Source organism: Paroedura picta, chromosome 3 (assembly GCF_049243985.1).
Source record: "Paroedura picta isolate Pp20150507F chromosome 3, Ppicta_v3.0, whole genome shotgun sequence".
Lineage (NCBI taxonomy): Eukaryota > Metazoa > Chordata > Lepidosauria > Squamata > Gekkonidae > Paroedura > Paroedura picta.
This window is the reverse complement of record NC_135371.1, coordinates 117,399,780-117,418,186: the sequence shown is the minus strand read 5'-3', so window position 1 is coordinate 117,418,186 and position 18,407 is coordinate 117,399,780. Positions and strand designations below refer to the sequence as shown.

General features: G+C 45.0%; 1 protein-coding gene across 8 annotated transcripts; it reads left to right on the top strand.

The window, feature by feature from the left end:
- The first annotated feature begins 1,711 nt into the window (after nt 1–1,711).
- Nucleotides 1,712–16,088, top strand: LOC143832636 (volume-regulated anion channel subunit LRRC8E-like). 8 transcript variants are annotated; one of them, XM_077327329.1, is made up of 3 exons: nt 1,712–1,935; nt 9,660–9,798; nt 12,732–16,088. In XM_077327329.1, the coding sequence occupies exons 2-3, from the start codon at nt 9,661–9,663 to the stop codon at nt 14,982–14,984; spliced, it is 2,391 nt and encodes a 796-aa protein (XP_077183444.1). In that variant the 5' UTR covers nt 1,712–1,935; nt 9,660; the 3' UTR covers nt 14,985–16,088. The 8 variants fall into 8 exon arrangements, with proteins under 8 accessions (XP_077183444.1, XP_077183443.1, XP_077183446.1 ...); XM_077327328.1 differs by having other exon boundaries at nt 9,656–9,798; XM_077327331.1 differs by lacking the exon at nt 1,712–1,935 and adding an exon at nt 2,052–2,131 and having other exon boundaries at nt 9,656–9,798.
- The last annotated feature ends 2,319 nt before the right edge of the window (nt 16,089–18,407 follow it).

Genomic DNA, 18,407 nt, shown 5'->3' with positions numbered 1-18,407 from the left:
CTGTTTAAGCCAAGCTTCCCACTAAAAGGGTTATTTCTAGAAATAAACCACTAGATCTACATCTAGCATACTAACATATTTATTCTTCCCTTCTTTCAAAGAGCTAAAGAGGGCACACGGGGTTCTTCATACTCCATTTTATTCTTATGACAAACTTGTGGTACAGGTTAGTTAGAGCATGATTGGCCCCAATGAGTTTTTAATTTATTTGATGGATGATGATTTTTAGGCCGCCCCTCCCTTCACAGCAGGGAGAAGTGGCTATGGTTGAGTAGAGAACTGAATCCAAGTGTACTCCTCACGGGCTGCTACATCATGCAATATAAATGTCATGGAAGAATCTGATACATCATTCCTACCTCCAAACCAGGCTGATTTGGCAAAACTATCATAAGTGACCTGTTGTAGCTGGAGACGCCAAGGAAACATTTATCTTTCGTATGATCCAGTTCTATGGGACCAAAAGGTGACTGGGAAACTTTGCGTAAGGCTGCAATCCTGTGTGCATTCATACCTGAGAATTAGCCCTACAGAATCCAGCAAGTTATACTTTCAAGGAAACATCCACAGGATGAGGCTGCAAATCTATCTGTTGCTCAAGGAATTATGTACACAGCAGTGACCCATCACAGGTCACAGGGCAAACCATTACACAGAAAACTCATACAATCCAAAATCACCTTCAAAATGTTTCACATGCAGTTTTCACAGCCACATATACACAACATCAGTGTGGTAGGCTGGTTAGTTAGAGAGCTGGACCAGGACCGTGACTAGCTGGTTTTATATCCACACTTAGCCATGAGTCTAACTAGATTACTTTGGATAGATTCAAATGAGTAGCCGTGTTGGTCTGAAGTAGCACAATAAAATCAGAGTCCAGTGGCACCTTTAAGACCAACAAAGATTTATTCAAGACCCACTCCCCTGTGACGCTCTCATGGTACGTCCTTGAAGAAATCTTTGTTGGCCTTAAAGGTGCTACTGGACTCTGATTTTATTAGATTACTTTGGGGCCGAACCCCCTTCACAGCACTGTTGCAAGGACACCATGACCTAGTCATAGAGATAGCAGCCTCCTGGTGGCACCTGGGGATCCTCCGAATTCCAGCTCACCTCTAAACAGAGAGTAAATGGGTGCTCTGGAGGGTGGGCTCTATGGTGTTGAACCCCACTGAGGTCCCTGTCCTCCCTAAACTCCACCCGCAAATCTCCAGGAGTTTCCCATTGTGGATCTGGCAACCCTATCCCTGCATCCCTCACCCACAGTCAAAAGGGGTTTGGCAACTCTAAGAAGTATAAGATGTTGCTCCGAGTTCCTTGGAGGAAGAGTGGGCTAAAATGTGGTGGATGGACACAGCAACAAGAGACAGTGAAGAACCTGCATTGTCCCAATCTGCTCAGCTAAGCATCTGCCTGGCTGCGATGCTGGCGAGAAAAGGTGTTCGCCTTCTTCTTGGATTCCTTTGAATTGTGGACCAGAAAAGGCGCCCTGTTCTCTGTCTGCTTACTCCTTCACTGCAAGGTTTCAACTCCTTCACACGCACGCGGAGGTGGTCTCACCTTCTCGGGCCTCCGCCGCTCTTCGACCCGCCAACGCGCGCCTCTCTTATTCATGTGCCGCAGACGTGCCCGCCCCGCGGCCGTGCGGAAACCTACAGCGGAGATGGGAGTGCTGCTGTGGGTGGTTCCCCGTCTCGGCCAGTTCCGCCTTGCGTGGGCCGTCGGGGCGGATTCCTTTCGGTTGTTGGTCGGCGGCAGCGCCCTGCCTTCGACTCCCTCGCTTTCCAAAGGCATTTCAGGGCAATGGGGAGGAGAGGCGCGGCGACCTGCGCAGGGCGACACCGGGGGAGCCAGCGAGGGGGCCGAAGGAGGAGAGGTGGACCGGGCGCCACCGGCCGGCCGGGACCGTCGGCGGGAGCCCAGAAACCACAGGCAAGAATCTGGGCGGCCGCCCGCCGTGGGGAGAAAGATCTCCTCCTCTAGGGGGCGTCGGTTCTAGAGCAGATCTTCGTTTTTTTCCGAAAAGGGAGGGACCGCGCTTCACTTCCTAGGAAGTTGGCCGTGGGGAGGGAAAAGGAGTGAGACCTTTGGATTGGCGGCCTGATCCGGCGCCGTCACCGAGAAGGAAGTCAGTCCCGCAGGTTTACTGTTTTGTAGACAGGCTACTTAGGACGGCCGCATTGGGTGGGAACTCGGGGGGGGGGGGCTGTCAAGAACCCCTCCCCAGGTGATGTGGTGGATGCGCGTGGCCGTGTCCTCGTTCCATCTCCAGACTACAGAGAGCTGTTCTCTTGCAGAAAGTGGCTGCATTGGAGGGGGAGCTCTGTGGCATTCTACCACCCCGGGGTCTCTGACCTCCTCAGGCGCCAACCCCAAATCTCCAGGAGTTTCCCAACCTGGATCTGGCAACTCTACATTCCACCCCCCCCCCCCAATCCCCTGCTGGCGCAGCATTAGGGAATTATATAGATAATCAAAGAGCACTGCATTTGTATCTGTCTTCTGCCCTTCGAGTAAAGGGAGGAGGCTGATGGTCTGCCTGGGGGTTTTCGTGGCGTCGGTTTGGAGTTGCCGAGAGGATTCCTCTCTGGCAGAAGAGCAAGGAAGGAAAGTGGAGAGAAGGGGAACCCAGAGAGGGAACTTGTCCGTCAGGTCTTTCCGCCCGATACCACCAATTTGTCCAGGTTTTCGTGCCCTCGGGCTCTGGAAGCCCCGACGCCAAAGCTCAATGAGGTGTTGGGATTACAGAGGACCGGCAGTGTGCGCATGCTCGCAGTGGCCCTTCTCAGTCTCTCTCGCTTCACAAGAAAGCGCGCTAAGCAGCCTTGGCGGATGGTAGTACCTGCCGCTGGGTAAGAGGGAGCAACTGCTTATTTATTTGGGATTTTTTCATGCCACCCTTCCTTTTGGGGGGGAGTTTACGGCGTCAGAAGTGATTCACCAGTCCTCGTTTTAGTTTCACAACCTTGTGAGTTAGGTTAGGCAGAAACTAAGTCAAGGTCACCCAGTGAGCTTTATGGCACCGTGGGGATAATGCTGTGCACACGTTACAATGGACTGCAAAAGTCCTGTATTTACCTACTCTTGTAAGTTTATGAGAAAGTGCCAAAGCACGTGTATTCAGCTTAAAAATCGGGAACCAATACCTGGGTAAAGTAATACTTACATTGCATGTTCAGCCTTATCTGTATTGAATGCCTGATGTGTACACAAAATCTACACACCTGTATACAGGGAGCCTTGTTGTCGAGGGAGAGCTGAGCAAGGCTGTACCAGTAGCCAGGCTCAGAAGGTGTGGGGAGCCAGGGGAGCCTAATAAGTTACAGGATTCGTAAACTGTGGCCAGAGAAGGCGGCATCACCCTTTCAAGAAAATGGTGGCGGGGCGAGGGTGCAGTCTCAGGCTGCCTCCAAACTACTGTTCTTTGAAAGTCTTGTGCTGCATTGCCCCTGAGTGACTTCTGTTTGACACCATCTTTCTTAGGAGATCTATATCGATATCTGTTGATCCATCTGTAGAGAGATCTCTAGAGGGGAGAGAAAGAGATATATCAATTATAAAAAGTTTAAAATAATATTAAAAGCATTACTGTAGAACTGCAGTGGGAGATGAAAGGCCCAGAAGGCTGTCCCCCAGAGAGAGGGTCAAAATGACAAAAGCCCAGCAGTTATCTGAGCCAAGCCACTAAATTTCCCTAAGAATTGGGGAGGGTGGGGGGCAGGGAGAATTGGCTGTCCGGCAGCGATAAGCAGAAACAAACAAGAGGGTGGAGGACAACGGCAGCTAGTGGCGCCTGCTGCTTGCCTCGACATAGGAGCTGGCTGGTGTTTTCTGGCTGTTTTGGGGTGGGGCGGGGAAGCCTTGACCATTATCAAGAGGTAGAGCTTGGCAAACAACTTGTGCCTGGTTTTTTTTTTTAAGGGATTAATGTAGCAGGGTGCTTGAGAGCAATGAATCCCATGTTGACTTATCTCTGCTTTGGTTTCTATTTGAATAAAGTTTAAAGTGACAAAAAATGTCACCTTCAAGTATATGTTAATGTGGGGTGTGAACCTGATGAGTCTGAAAGGGGGAAAGATCTTGGGATCATAGTGGGTAGTTCAGTGAAAGGGTCAAGCCAGTGTGCTGCAGCAATGAAAAACAGCCTTGTTTTTGTTTTAACTTCAGCGGTGAACTTCTTCAATATAATGTAGTATTTCTTTAAAGCTGCTTTCTAACAAAATTAGTCTTCAGCAAGCAACCTTATATTATAAGACATATATCTTTATATTCAATTTAATATTTCATAGCAACATTGCTTGCTGAATTGAGAATAAAACGGCCAGTATGGCAATGTTTCTGCATAGATCTATGATGCAGTCTCATTTGGAATACCATGTACACTTCTGGTCACCATATCTCAAAAAGTACAGAGGAGGACAACCAAGATGATTAGGGGATTAGAGCACCTTCCCTATGAGGAAAGGCTGAAGCATCTAGGACTTTTCAATTTCGAAAAGTCACAATTACGGGGGAGGGGCGGGGGGACACAACATGTGTTAAGTTAGGAATGAGTGTGTTGGCTTTTTGAAGTCTCCTGGAGAGAGAGGAGATGGTACTCAGTTTATGGCAGGAAATTTGTTGCTCACACAGCATCCTATTCAGCCGAAAGATGCCAGACTTGTAGCTGAAGGCGTGGGGCTTTGTTCCTGAGAGAAGTCCAGGATAGAATCCAGAAGCAGGAAACTAAATTGCTTTATTTGCTGGGGATCAGCAGCAGGAAGCAATCTGTGGAGTGGGTTTTTTCCTTTGCCTTATACAAATAACAACCTGTATCTTCTGGCAGAGACCAGAACCTTTCTGCCTGCAGGAGCCAAGGTGGATAGTTGATCTCAGTAGCTTAAGAAGAGGAGCTGCATTAGTCTTTGGTAGCAAAAATAAGCAGAAGCCTTGTGGCCCTTTAAAGACTAACATTTTACCCCTGCAAAATATTGTATATTTGTTCTGATTTTTATGCCATGATTTTTATCCTTGAGGCTGCTTACTACATCCACTGGGTCCTCGCTATCAAAAAAGAGATGCCTAAAGACCATACACTAATTCCAGGAGGGTACAGAAGGCAACTGAAATTGTTGACGCTACTATTCTGATATTTGACGTCAGATGTTATACTAAATTGCTGATTGCCGATCAATTTTAAATTGTACCTATTTTATAGTTTAAAACTGAATTTTAACAAATTGTTTTAACTTTGTTGATGTTTGGAAAATATGATGTAGACTGCTCTGAGTAAATTCACTGGGAGGGTTGTATATAAATTAAATAAATCATCATCATCCTCCCGTCCTCCATTTTATCCTTACACCCCTGAGACCAGGTCAGGCCGACAGACAGTTGACTGGACCAAGGTTCATAATCCACTTCTTCAAACAAAACGTCTTGCTACATTAATCTTTTATATAAAGGGTTTTAAAAATAGCAGAGTCAAGAGGTCACAGAATGTGGGAAGTGCCGTGTGTGAAATATAATTTTGTAAAATTCAAAGCTAATCAAGAAAAGCACAGGGATCACTTGTCAGTTATTGTAAACTAGTTAACACCTGTAATGGGTAAGGAATTCCCAGTTTTACTGAGAGGTCATAATAAGGGGCGGTATATAAATTAAAAGAATAAAATAAATCGTTTTAATATTAAGATAAAAATCCCAAGGGGAAGAGATATGAGCTGCTTCTGTGTGGGGATTTTTTCCTGCATGGAAAGCAGGAAGCCCCCAGATTAAAGGAGAATGTTCATACAGTATTATGCTCATCCTGAGCACTGCTCATGGTGGCACTGGGGCCTTCTTCCTTTAAACTGGAAAAAAAACAAGCTGTTTTTCTCTGGATTAAAGGTAGATCTGTGGGGTGAGTATCCCTCCATTGATTGTCCTCCATTGCCATTGCAGGGAGGGGGTACAGCTGTGCATTTTCAGAATGGTGCAGGTCAGCTCTCTACTGCACAACATGACATTATATCATAGCTTGGTGGAAAGGCCACAGAAAATCCCACACAATCTCCATTACACTTTTGTGCATGTGGGACTGGGGGGAAAGGGAGAAGTGAGAATGGGTGGATGGTGGCACAAGGATTGGGTAGGGTATGTGCTCATTCCCAGGTAGCTAGCTGCTGTGCATGTTTTAATTTTAACCCCTTTATGGAAGTAACCAGCATAAAACTCCTTAGGTTGCTTCCCCACAGCAGTTTTAGTTGATATGGCCGGGGGAGGGGGACTCATGCAATGGTGTACAGTGTTCTGCCCACTCTAGTCCCCATGGCTACCATTCCCACCCCCTTTCAAAAATTAATTGCTAGATCATGGTGGTGCAATAATGTTACAATGAACTTTGCCATAATCTGTTAGTTTCTCGCAATTCCTGTGTTTTAAAAGAGAGACGGGAAGTGAGGAATATAGAGATAGTAGGATGAAGATGGAAATTTAAAACGGTGATCTAAAAAAATCTGACAAACCCAGTCAATAGCTGGGTTATGCAGCTTGATGCAAAGTACCTTACAGTTTCCTCTCCTTTTTTGACTGCTACGTGTGATTAGCAATGCATGGAAACCATTATTCGCTAATTTGGTGTTCACACAAGCTACTACTTTGTGGAGGCAGCAATTCTTCTAGTTGTTTAAGCCTATTAAACATATTTTTGTGTTGTAAACTACAGATGTGCATAATTACATGGGCTGATCTCACCTACATGTGAGCTTATAAATATGCTGAGAAACTGTAATGGTTTCTAACAGGCCCCCTTTAAAAACACTCCCATATCTCCTTCTTAATCTGGCAATAGATCTATTCAAAGGGGCAGCACTAGAAATCCTAGCTGTAATTGATGCTGCTGTTAGTTACAGATGGGTTTAAATGGTTGTAATATGTCTTATTTTAATTATATTTTTGTTTTATTGATGTTGTACATCACTCTGAGCTGGCCTACTGGGAGGATGGTATATAAATGGAAATAAATAAATACATTCCCCAGCACACCTGCATGCAATGTATGTGCACTGAAATGTACAAAAGCAAAAATTAAGGACCAAATTTTGTTGTTGTTCAGGCTGCTGCAAGGCTGCCCTCTGGTGTCTGACAATCAGGCACAGAAGTCCCCTTTATATACCTCTCGGAGCTAAGTAGACCAAGCCAAAGAGCAATGAAGAATACCCCATAATTCCAAGGAAGTTAAGGGTTTGGTGTGTGCGTGTGCATGTGTGTAAACCAATCAGAGAGAAAGATGAATGAGAGCTCCTTTTCTCTTGGAGATCCCACTGATGTTCAAATTATATTATAATTCTCAATTTAATAATTGTACTGAAATTGGGCTTTGGAATTTCACATTTCAAGATAATATAAAACCCCTCCCCCCCTCAGTATTAAATGGTTGAATCAACATTTGATTATATTGTGTTTTTTCTCTTTCTTTGTCCCACTTTAGGTGGTGATTGTTTTTTAAATGGGAGAGAAAAGGAAAGATATTCTATGATAATACTACTCAGAAAGAGTTTTCTCCTGGATTGCTGGACCAAACTAATGTTGAATGTTTGGAGGGTAGACTGAACTCTCACCTGCTTGTTACCTATGGTACACTCCAAGCCATTCCTCTGATATGTGTAGGCAGGCTAATGGTGTGAGAGACCAGCTACTATGGCAACCAGAATCTCAAAGATTGCTCTGTTCCATGGTGGCTTATGCTAGGCCTTGGACAGGGATAGACCTGGGAGATGACACAAGTTTGGTTCTGCCAGGATCCCTGTAAAAGTCTTCATTCCAGACTCAGATACAAATGTCATTCTCGTCTTCGCTCTCTTACATCCCATCCTAAACCAAAACAGCGGGATGAGGGAACCCTATATAAGATACACCAAGCAAGTTCGATATAATTACTTCAGTCCATTGCAAGATTAGATTTTTCTGCTGGTGTTAGGAGTCAGATCTACCTTGGCCATGAGTTCACTGTTTGGGTGAGTGAGGACAAGGGAGTTACCAATATGCATCTACTTCTATGTGAGAATGTAAGAGAGTCACTTATAACTGTTGGGATCATCTTCAATTTGCTGCACTGGTGTGACACTGTCAAGTACTACATTCAGGGATGTAGCCTGCCTTCCATGCTTGGCTGTGAGAAAGGTTTTGACCAACTGGTCTCATCATGGCTATAGAGTTGCTGAAGTCAGGGGGAGAACAGGCAACAGCATAGCACCCTTTCATGGCCCTGGGATCCAGTCCCTCCAAGGGGCCGTCTCTTCCCATTTGGAAACTGCCATTCCTAAGGTTCAGGGCAACAGCCAGCCTTCCTTAATAGGTGCAATGGGTCAAGCCAGCGGTCCAGGTGGGGATTGTACCTGCTGGCCCCCACCCTGGCTACATCTCTTACTGTGTTGCTAGCAGAATCCTCTTTTATGTGGTTCTGAGGATGGTACTAGAAACCTACCAGCCTCAGGATGAGAATCTTGTTTATTCTATGACCAGGCCTTTTATGATGCCAATCTGAAATTTTGATAGCAAGTAGTACTGATGCACTGTTCTAAGCTAGGAAACCCAGTCAAGTCTGTGAGCTGCATCATGGATGCAGTGGGGCGGAGCTTCCTAGGATCTTCCACTACAACCCCCCCCCCCCCCAAGAGCACTGAAATTGAGTGATCAGAATTTGCTCAGGGTTGCTGGCCTCTTGGCAGTAACACTAGCCTCAACTTTTCCGGCCCTGGCCCCAACCTGATAGAACGCTCTACCAAATGAGTTCAGGGCCCTGTGGGACTTTAATCAGTTCTGGAAGCCTGTAAGGCCAAGCCGTTCCGCCAGGCCTATGGTTGAGGTCAGAAAAGAACATCCAGAAGATGCTGGCCTCCCTGTCCTTAGAATCCATCTGCCCACCAATCCCTCCAAACGCTGAGTAGCCCCCCTCAGCAAGATAAGAATAAATTATTATTACCATCATTATATTATTATTGCTGAAAAGCACAAATCACTTTATCTTTGTTTTTTCATTTAGCTTTTTTTCAGTGTTCCCATTTAAAAATTACCCCTCCCCATATTAAGCAATAAAAGTGGGAAACCACAATCTCTTTTTCTTTAGGCCACACAAGTTGAAGTTCTGTGCATAGATTATTTCCTGAGTGCTGTTACAAAAAGCAGCTGTGTGGAGCAGGAGAGAGACCTGAATTAGAGCCACACCTTGTCTATTTCTTCCAGCACGATGAATGGCAGTTATGAGGGACCATTTGAGATTGAGAAACCTCCCCCCCCAGCTCCAGTCTGAATTGAGGATTTCACAGTTGTTTACTAGTAAAATCACTATTGACATCCATTCACAGATTCTGCACCATCTCATCTAGTTTGACTCGGTGAGCTGTGGCAACCTTGGGGATTCCTGTGTCTAATGGCTGCTGGCCAAGCAGAGGATATCTTAGAAGCATTTGCATTTCAGTGCTCAGAGAGGGAGCACACCTAGCTCTTGGCTCCCATTTGTCTATTGCTATCATTGCTTAAAGGAAGGGAGTCTAGAATAGGCAAAACAAAGCACATGCCATAGGCCACAAAACCTGCCATGAGCCATACGTGATTATATCAGGCATTGTTAAAGGGGAAGGACTTGCCAGACAGAGTCCTGCTATTCTAATCCCTCCCTATTTTTTGGCAGGCAGCATGATCCCAGTAGCTGAATTCAAGCAATTCACAGACCAGCAGCCTGCTTTCAAAGTTCTCAAGCCCTGGTGGGATGTCCTGGCTGAGTACATCACCGTTGCCATGCTGATGATAGGTGTTTTTGGCTGCACTCTGCAAGTGAGTATGGGGGAGCACTACACAAGAGCCCCAACAGGGGCTGCATTGTCATGGATATTCTGGAGCGATCGTGCACTAGTTTTTATTAGTGGCCATGTCAGTTCAAGAATTTGGGGACACTGGGCAAGTATGGGCTTCTTCCTCAGCTATCTACGCAAGCTGAAACAAACAGTACAAACATTCATTTCCAGTTCTATAGCTGGCAGTGCTTACTGTAGCCGTTCTTTGAGAAAAACCGGAAACATTCCTCAAGTTTCGAGAAACCCCAGAAGTGGCATGCTCATGCTGGATATGGTTGGGAAGGATAGCTGTGTACATGCCTACCTGGGGCCTCTCCCCTTCCCATGCCCTTCTGGCCAAATCACTAGCCATTTGGGGGCTTCTGGAGTTTCTGCTGAGAGAAGTTAGGGCTTCCCCTTTAAGGGAAGCCTTGCAACCTGGGAATGAGGAAGCCTTTGAACTGATACCCTGGCCAGTCAGGGCTTTTCTACAGTGTTGGAGGCTTGAAGCAGCAAGTAAGTTCAGGAAAAGCAGACAGGTGCATGCTTACTCATGCCGATTTTTCAAATAACGAGGATTATACCCACTTCAGGATATTGCGGGGGAAAGGTAGGGTCACTCTGGATCAATCATACTTGTTGCAGAGGGAAGATCTAAATCCCCAAAATCAAAATGGAAATCTCATTCAGTGTAGACGGCAGGGATTGAATCAACCTGGGATTGGAATAAAAGCTCCATGCAGATTCAGCCATGGTTGAGAAAGCCTGGCTTACTGAAATGCCATTTAATAATAATTCAGCCAGTGTTGGTGCATTGAATAAATACCCAGTATTAGCACATCTCAGTTATTCTTACAATTAAAATGCTTCTTTAAGTTTAGAGAAAACTTTCTAATTCTCATCATAGCCAGATCTGTAGATACTTTAATATGGAGGCTGGAGCCATGAACAGACAACAGATCTTTTTATAAACCTGAAAAAGGCCCCAAACTTGCAAAAACAAACTTGCAAAAAAAATCTAAATAAACCAAAAGTGACAAATTAGGGGGTTAACCATCCCCAAAATGATAGAAGAGGGACCTGTTGTTTTAAGGAAGGGGTGTCTTCAGTAGTTGTTGCTAGGCCTTCATGCCCTGGTTCTGTCAGGAGAAGATGAGGAAGGGGGCAGGGGCCTTCCTCAGGCTGTTGTAGCCTTTTGATGGAGAATTCATCAGGGCCAAGGCCAGGAGCAATCATGGGATGACTTGACCCACATGACTAGAATAACTTTCCCAAGTCCAGCTGCTTGCTAGTGTTCCAACAGCAGCCACCCCAAAGGCCAGCATGGTGCAGTGATTAGAGTTTGAGATTAGGAACTGGACTACTCCAGTTTGAATCACCACTCTGTTGTGGAAGCTTACTCATTCCCAGCCATGCTTCACAGAGTTGTTGTGAAGATAAAATTGAGGAGAGAATGATGCAAAATACTTTGGGTCCCCCTTGTAGAGGAAGGTGGAGTATGAATGAAGTAATAATAAATATAGTTGAAGATGGGGAGCAAATAAGGTAGGGTGGTTGGTGGATAGGATAGCAAGAAGGAAGCAGGGAAAGGTGAGGGGATTCCCAGGTGGCAGGAAATAGTGTCAGCAGGAGGATGCAGGGGAAAGGGAGGTTCCCCTGCAGGTCCTCTCAAGTTCTCCATGATGTGATTGGGCCCAACTTGGAAGCTGCCACCACACAACTAGGCCATCATTTTCCTGGGTACAGGCTGATGAGGGAGGGAGGAGAGAAAGCTGAAGATGGGGAAACACATAAAATAGGTTGGAGGGTGGGTGGGAAGGAGAGAAGAAAGCAAAAAAGGAGAGAGGCCATGGGAGCCTTCAGGGAAGGGAAATATGAACATTTGGTGGAGGGTGAAATGAGATGCCCCCCGACAAGCTCTTGCAGGTCCATCACTTTAATTGTTTTTATGTGGGGTTTGTATTGTTTGTATGGTTTTTATGTGGGGGTTTTAAATGCTATGTAAACTGCCACGAGCTGGCTGGGTCCAAGAGTGGCAGTTAACAAATATAATTATAAATAAATAATTAAAAAATACCGTAATTACAAGGGTAAGTAAAAAAGTATTGCTACTAGGGTTCCAAGCTGATTCTAAACAAAATGCTTAGTTCACACCAAATGATTTTCGTGAAGGACACAGGACAATTGTGTGGGCTTATTATGAAGAAGTGTTAAGAAAATTAAAACTGCATTGGTAGGGAAAAAGCCAGGAAAGTTATGCCAAGGATTTTCCCCACCATGACAATGCACTTGCTCATTTTTCAAGGGTAGTAAGGGGTGTACAATGAGAATTTCATTGGGAACTTGTACCTCACCTAGCCTACAGCCCTGATCTTGCCTGTTCAGACTTTTTTTTGTTCCCAAAACTCAACATTTAAAAGTAACACGATTTGAGTCCCTCAATGATGTCAAAACTGCCATTTTGTTGTGGCGTAAATTGAAGAGCACAGAATTCTTCAAGGAAGAATGAGATGGAAACATTTTCTTCAGAAGTGTATAGACTTAGATGGAGGATACATTGAGAAACAATAGCTTCACATTTTTACATTTTTGTTTAATAAAGGTGTCTATGATTTTGTAGCAGTACCTTTTGGCTTACCCTCGTATATCTGCCATGAATAAGTACAGATTTACAGATTTATAGATGCTAGGATGCAAATCTATTGACTTACATGATAGACATAGTTCATGAACATAGATTGTATATTAAGGTCACAAAGTGGGCTTACAACAAAATGAAAGGGAATCGAAAGACATCCATTGCCAGAGGCATCGTTTGGTCTAGGGCCAGTCTGGTTTTTGTTTCATTTCCACTGCAAAGCCCAAACATATCTACTCTACTCTCCAGCAGTGCATGATGTATCATGTTCTCTCTTTTCTCTTCTCTGTCGTCAGGTGACACAAGATAAGATTATTTGTCTTCCCAACCATGTCCCCAGTGGTACATCCTTTGCTGAGGCCACCTGTGAAGATTTCACCAAGAAGATAACAAATGCCTCAGAGATAATTGAATCTCCCACATATCAGGAAATGAGTGGATTGCGGAATAACTTAGACCTCCAACAGTATAGCTACATCAATCAGATGTGCTATGAGACAGCCCTCCATTGGTACGCCAAGTACTTTCCCTACCTTGTTGTCATCCACACCCTCATCTTCATGGTGTGTGCTTCCTTTTGGTTCAAGTTTCCGGGTACCAGTTCCAAGATTGAACATTTCATCTCCATCCTGGGCAAGTGCTTTGACTCACCTTGGACTACTAGGGCCATCTCTGAAGTCTCTGTGGAAAACCAGGACAATGCAAGCCCAGCAAAGAGGGACCGGAGAAGGAAAAGTAGTGCTGCCAGTGAGTCTATTGAGCTTAACCCCACTGGGGGATCCATTGCAGATAAGAAGGTTGCAGAGTCTACTCCCATTAGCCTCCTAGACAAAAAGGAAGGGGAGCAGGCCAAAGCTCTCTTTGAAAAGGTGAAGAAGTTCCGTCTCCATGTGGAAAAAGGAGACATCCTTTATACCATGTACATTCGCCAGACCATTCTCAAAGTCTGCAAGTTCTTAATCATCACTGCCTACAATGCTGCACTCGTTCACAATATTAGCTTTATAGTGCCATGCAGTGTGAAAATGGAAGACATGACAGGCTATGACCATTTCTGCTGTAATCACACCAAAGCACACCTGTTCTCTAAGCTCGCCATCTGCTACATCTGCTTTCTCGGCATTTACGGCATGACCTGTCTCTATACTCTTTACTGGCTGTTCCACCGACCGCTTAAAGAGTACTCCTTCAGATATGCAAGGGAGGAGACAGGCATTAGTGACATTCCTGATGTCAAGAATGACTTTGCTTTCATGCTCCATCTCATAGACCAGTACGATTCCCTCTACTCTAAGCGGTTTGCTGTTTTCCTCTCGGAAGTCAGTGAGTGTAAGCTTGCCCAGCTCAACCTCAATCATGAGTGGACAGTAGACAAACTGCGGCAGAAGTTGCAGAAGAACCCTCACGGCCGGTTGGAACTCCATCTCTTCATGCTACCTGGATTGCCTGACACCGTCTTTGAATTGACAGAGTTGGAATCTCTGAAACTGGAGCTCCTCAAAGATGTTACATTCCCAACTTCAGTGACTCAACTGGTCAATCTCCAGGAGCTTTCACTGATCAACTGTCCTGTCAAACTGCCTTTTACTGGTCTTATATTCCTCCGTGAACAGTTGAAGGTGATGAATGTGAAGTTTGATGAGATAAAAGATATACCGCTGTGGACATACAACTTGAGAAGTCTGGAACAGTTACACATCTCAGGGCTTTTCAGCCAGGAAATAGGTCGGATGGGAACTCTGGAAAGCCTGCGTGAGCTAAAGAACCTGAAGACTCTGATGCTGCATAGTAACATCTCAAAATTGCCCCCCAGTGTGACTGATGTTTCTAGTCATCTGCAGAAGCTCATAATCCATAATGATGGGACTAAACTAGTGACCCTCAATAATCTCAAGAAGCTCTTCTCTGTGCAAGAAGTGCAGCTTATAAACTGCAATCTGGAGCGCATCCCTCATGCTGTCTTCAGCCTAGTGAATTTGCAGGAGTTGGACCTTAAAGACAATCAGCTACGTTCTATTGAGGAGATCATCAGTTTCCAGCATTGCCGCAAGCTAATGTGTCTGAAACTTTGGTGCAACCACATCTCCACCATCCCTGATCACATTCGCAAGCTCAAGACTTTAGAGCGCCTCGACCTCAGCCATAACCGCATTGAGACGCTCCCTCATCAATTGTTCCAGTGCAGTAAGCTGCGTCATCTGGATCTTTCCAGCAATAACATCCGGGCCATCCCTGCTGGGATGGGAGCCCTATATAACCTCCAGCATTTTGCCATTTCTCACAATTCGTTGGAGGCACTGCCTGACGAACTCTTCTTTTGCAAGAAACTCAAGACTCTCAAAGCAGGATACAACAAACTACATCGTGTCTCTCAGCGTGTGGGCAGTTTGACTTTGCTCACCACTCTAGAGCTGAAAGGGAACCAACTTGAATTCCTGCCCCAGGAAATTTGCATGTGCCGTGCCCTCAAGCGCTCTGGTCTGGAGGTGGAAAGCACCATCTATGAGTCGCTACCTTTAGAAGTTAGGGAGAAGTTGGAGGAGGAATGAAGGAAGAAGGATAGAAAGGATAGAATGCTCTCTCAAGGTTCCGCCACGCAGATATGGAGTGAAGAGGAATCTTGCTGAGTTCTCCATATTGTTTGGATATATTTTTCCACCTTTTCTGTCCTCTCCCAGGCTCTCTGTGGGGCAGATCTGGAAAAGCACGGCAAGCACACTTTATTGTTAGGCTGGCAAGAGGAAAGGAGCTAAACAATTCCACCTTTGTAAGGAAAGATCAACATTCAGTGCAGCAGGGACAGTAAAAAACATTACATTTGAAGGATCAAAAACAGGGAGTACTCACGAGAAAGGAAAGGCTGTGCCATGTCAAATCTTCATTAGACTTTTAAAAATTATACATCTGTGGGCGTGTTATTTGTAAAAGAGTCTGAGGTTTTTTTTACCATGTTTCACCCTTCTGTCCAACCACTGATGCTATAGTTTCCACATGACGCCTTTTGAGCTGACTAAAAAATTACTAATTTTTTGTATGCCTTTATGCCTGTATCCAGATGGGGTAGTTAGCTAAGCCTGGAAGTGGGGGATAGCCTAGCTGCATTCCTTGCTAGTTTTGGTTCCTGAAAGAAGAGGTGAGTTCTTCGTTGCTGGAGAGCTGAGGCAAAAGTCTTCCCATGCTGGTGGCCTATGAGCACTGCTGGTGTGATGCACGTGGGTCATTCCTAATTTCTGTTTGTGGCACACTATAATGGACAGAACTGCTTCATTGGGGCTACATGCCATGGTCTTTCCTGTTCATCCCCACTTACTGGGGTGGGGGGGGGGAGTAGCACCTCAGCACTTAGAATCCAGCAGCTATCGCTTCTCAGCCTTGTGGCTGAGGTCCAGTGTGTCAGTCCATTCTCCATTGCCCTGTGCCTCAGCATTCACTTTCTCAATTCTTTCCATCCTGTATAATCTCATTATGCTCCATGTTTGGAGAACTAGATAATTGATCCTATATCCTAGCCATGAAATACCTACCTCCATTTCTAGTGCAGACCGATGGAAAACAATGGTGTTGTTTTCCCCTCATGATGTTTCACAATCTGCAGACATTCTTTGTATGTATTTCATGTAACTTCCATAGAAGATAAGGTATAACAAAAAATACTGTTTGAGGTGCTTGATACATGATAAGTTTGAATGTGAACTGATTATCACAATGTTTCTCAGCCACGCTTGGTCTGCCGATTGCAGGATAAAGCATAGGTGAGCTTTTCTTCTGTGCTGCCCAGGTGCCAGCACTACCCAACTACAGGAGGTTTCTCAAGGATGGATTGAAGACAGGAAAGAAGAGATGGAGAAGATGAAGGGGGAAATAACATTTGCACAGCAAATTGAAATGGCATCCCACCTCTATAATGCAAGCTTTTGGCCCTCACTTGGTTCCAGTAGTTATTTTATGGTGCCCCAGCCTGCGGAGAAATTGGGACATTCACAATTATGCATCCACCCCCTATCCAAATGAAAGATGCTAAACTAATCCAAAATAGCTAGTGTCTCCCTGCAGTGTTCTTTCTCTGTCCCTAGAAACCCCACTATCAAGCCACCAGCCAAGCAACTGAGTTCAGCTTGTCTACCACCCGGTCAAATGCAGAGAGAAATGAACAGTGGTTGCAGCAGCTCACTCTTTATTGGTGAAGAATAGGTGTGTGTAATAAACGAGTAAGGGAGAGAGCTGGGTTTAAGGCCGCAATTATTGTTTCCAAATGAAAAACCACTTAAGTCTGCTGTGCAATTAAGGCTGCAACCCTATACATACTTACTCCCAATTAACTTGATAAGACCAATTTTTGAGCAAACATGGGGTTAAACCAAATTGTGGCAAGTGGGGCATGAGGTGCCTTGGCACACTCAAACCCCTATTGTCAGCACTCTCCTTCCTGAGCTCTACTATCAAGCCTTAAGAGGCAAGATGAGCCCCACATTAACACAGGCAGACAACAAATGCTTCACTGTTGCTCGGTATGCCTTGCTCCCTCGTGCCCTGGTGTTTGGAGCAGCCAGTTAGGATCAAGAAATTATGGGCCAGAAAAAGAGCCAGACATAGGAGTCACAGGTGAAAAGGAAACAACAACTTTTAGAATGCCAAAAATCCAATGCCAAAAAATTAGGAGAGGCTTCTGCATAAGATGTTGCAGTGACATTAACATCTGACCGTGTGCTGATGTTTTACGTTATCAAGCACAGAAGCATGCGTGTAAATTCATGATGCTGTCTGAGCCAGAGCACTGGTACATGTAACCTAGTGCTTTCTAATCTGACTGGTAGTGGAACTCCAAGGTTTTAGCCCAAAATTATTCCCAGGACTGGAGGCCTGAAATCCTTTGACTGGAAAGCACATAGATTGAACTTGAGAACTTCTGTGTGCAAACCATAGGTACTGTCACTGAGTCAGGCCTCATGCTCAAGAAAAAAGGGACAAGCCTGTTGCATATGCCTGCCTAATAAGAGAGGTGATGCCTCAGAGGGACTTGGACCTTGGCGTCCAATGTGAAGGCTAATGTTAGTAACTGCTGCCCAAGTTCTGAAATACTTATGGGCCATACACTTTTCCCCAAAGTATCTTTGATGAAGAGAGCAGGAGAGAAACCAGTTAAACAAAAAGTACACGAACAGGACACAGTTTATGGTAGTTTCCAGATAAAACAGAAGGCCTGTGATCCATAATGGACCGGCAGCATTCTTCCTTCTATCCAGGATAAAGTTAAGAGACTGTGCTACCCTGCTGAATGATGCTTGCAAACATCTATTCTGTGTGCAGCCATTAGCCCCTCACCATTGGCAAAGGGACTGAAGGATCAAATGCTAGACTACTTGTGTGAAAAGGAAAATATACTGAATTGACTGGCTTTTCTGTCCCAGTGGGTGGTTCTTCTAGTACTGGGTGCATGAGGACTTAGGTCTCTGAGTGGGAAAAGTGGGCAGTTAAAGTGGGTTCCTCTTGTCCTTATGTCCCCCTCAAATGTAATGGAGAGTTCATCTGCTATAAGTGAGTTCAGATGGCAGACTAGGTTCAAATGCTCATTCTGCCATGGTTCCTTAGGTAAGTTCGGGCCAGCCACTATCTCTAAGATTAAAGTAGGGAGAGGAGAATGATCTATGCTACTCCATTGGGTAAAAGGCATGATAGATATGTAGCAGATATAGAACTCTATTTCATGGTCAGATCCATTTGGCTACGTAATGTATTACATCCTATTGCCACCTAGTGGTTGGAACTGTATGAGATGTTCAAAGGAAAATTTAGCAATAAAATCAAGCAATAAAATAATTTGTTTGAGGTAGGATACAGATACTCTCCTAGGCAAAGACAGAAGTGTAGAACAACTATCCAAACCTCAGTGGAGTCTCTATCGCTAGATAGCTGAGGTTCAATCTTCAGCTATTGCCATTTAAAAAAATAAATAGGTCCAACAAGTTGCTTTC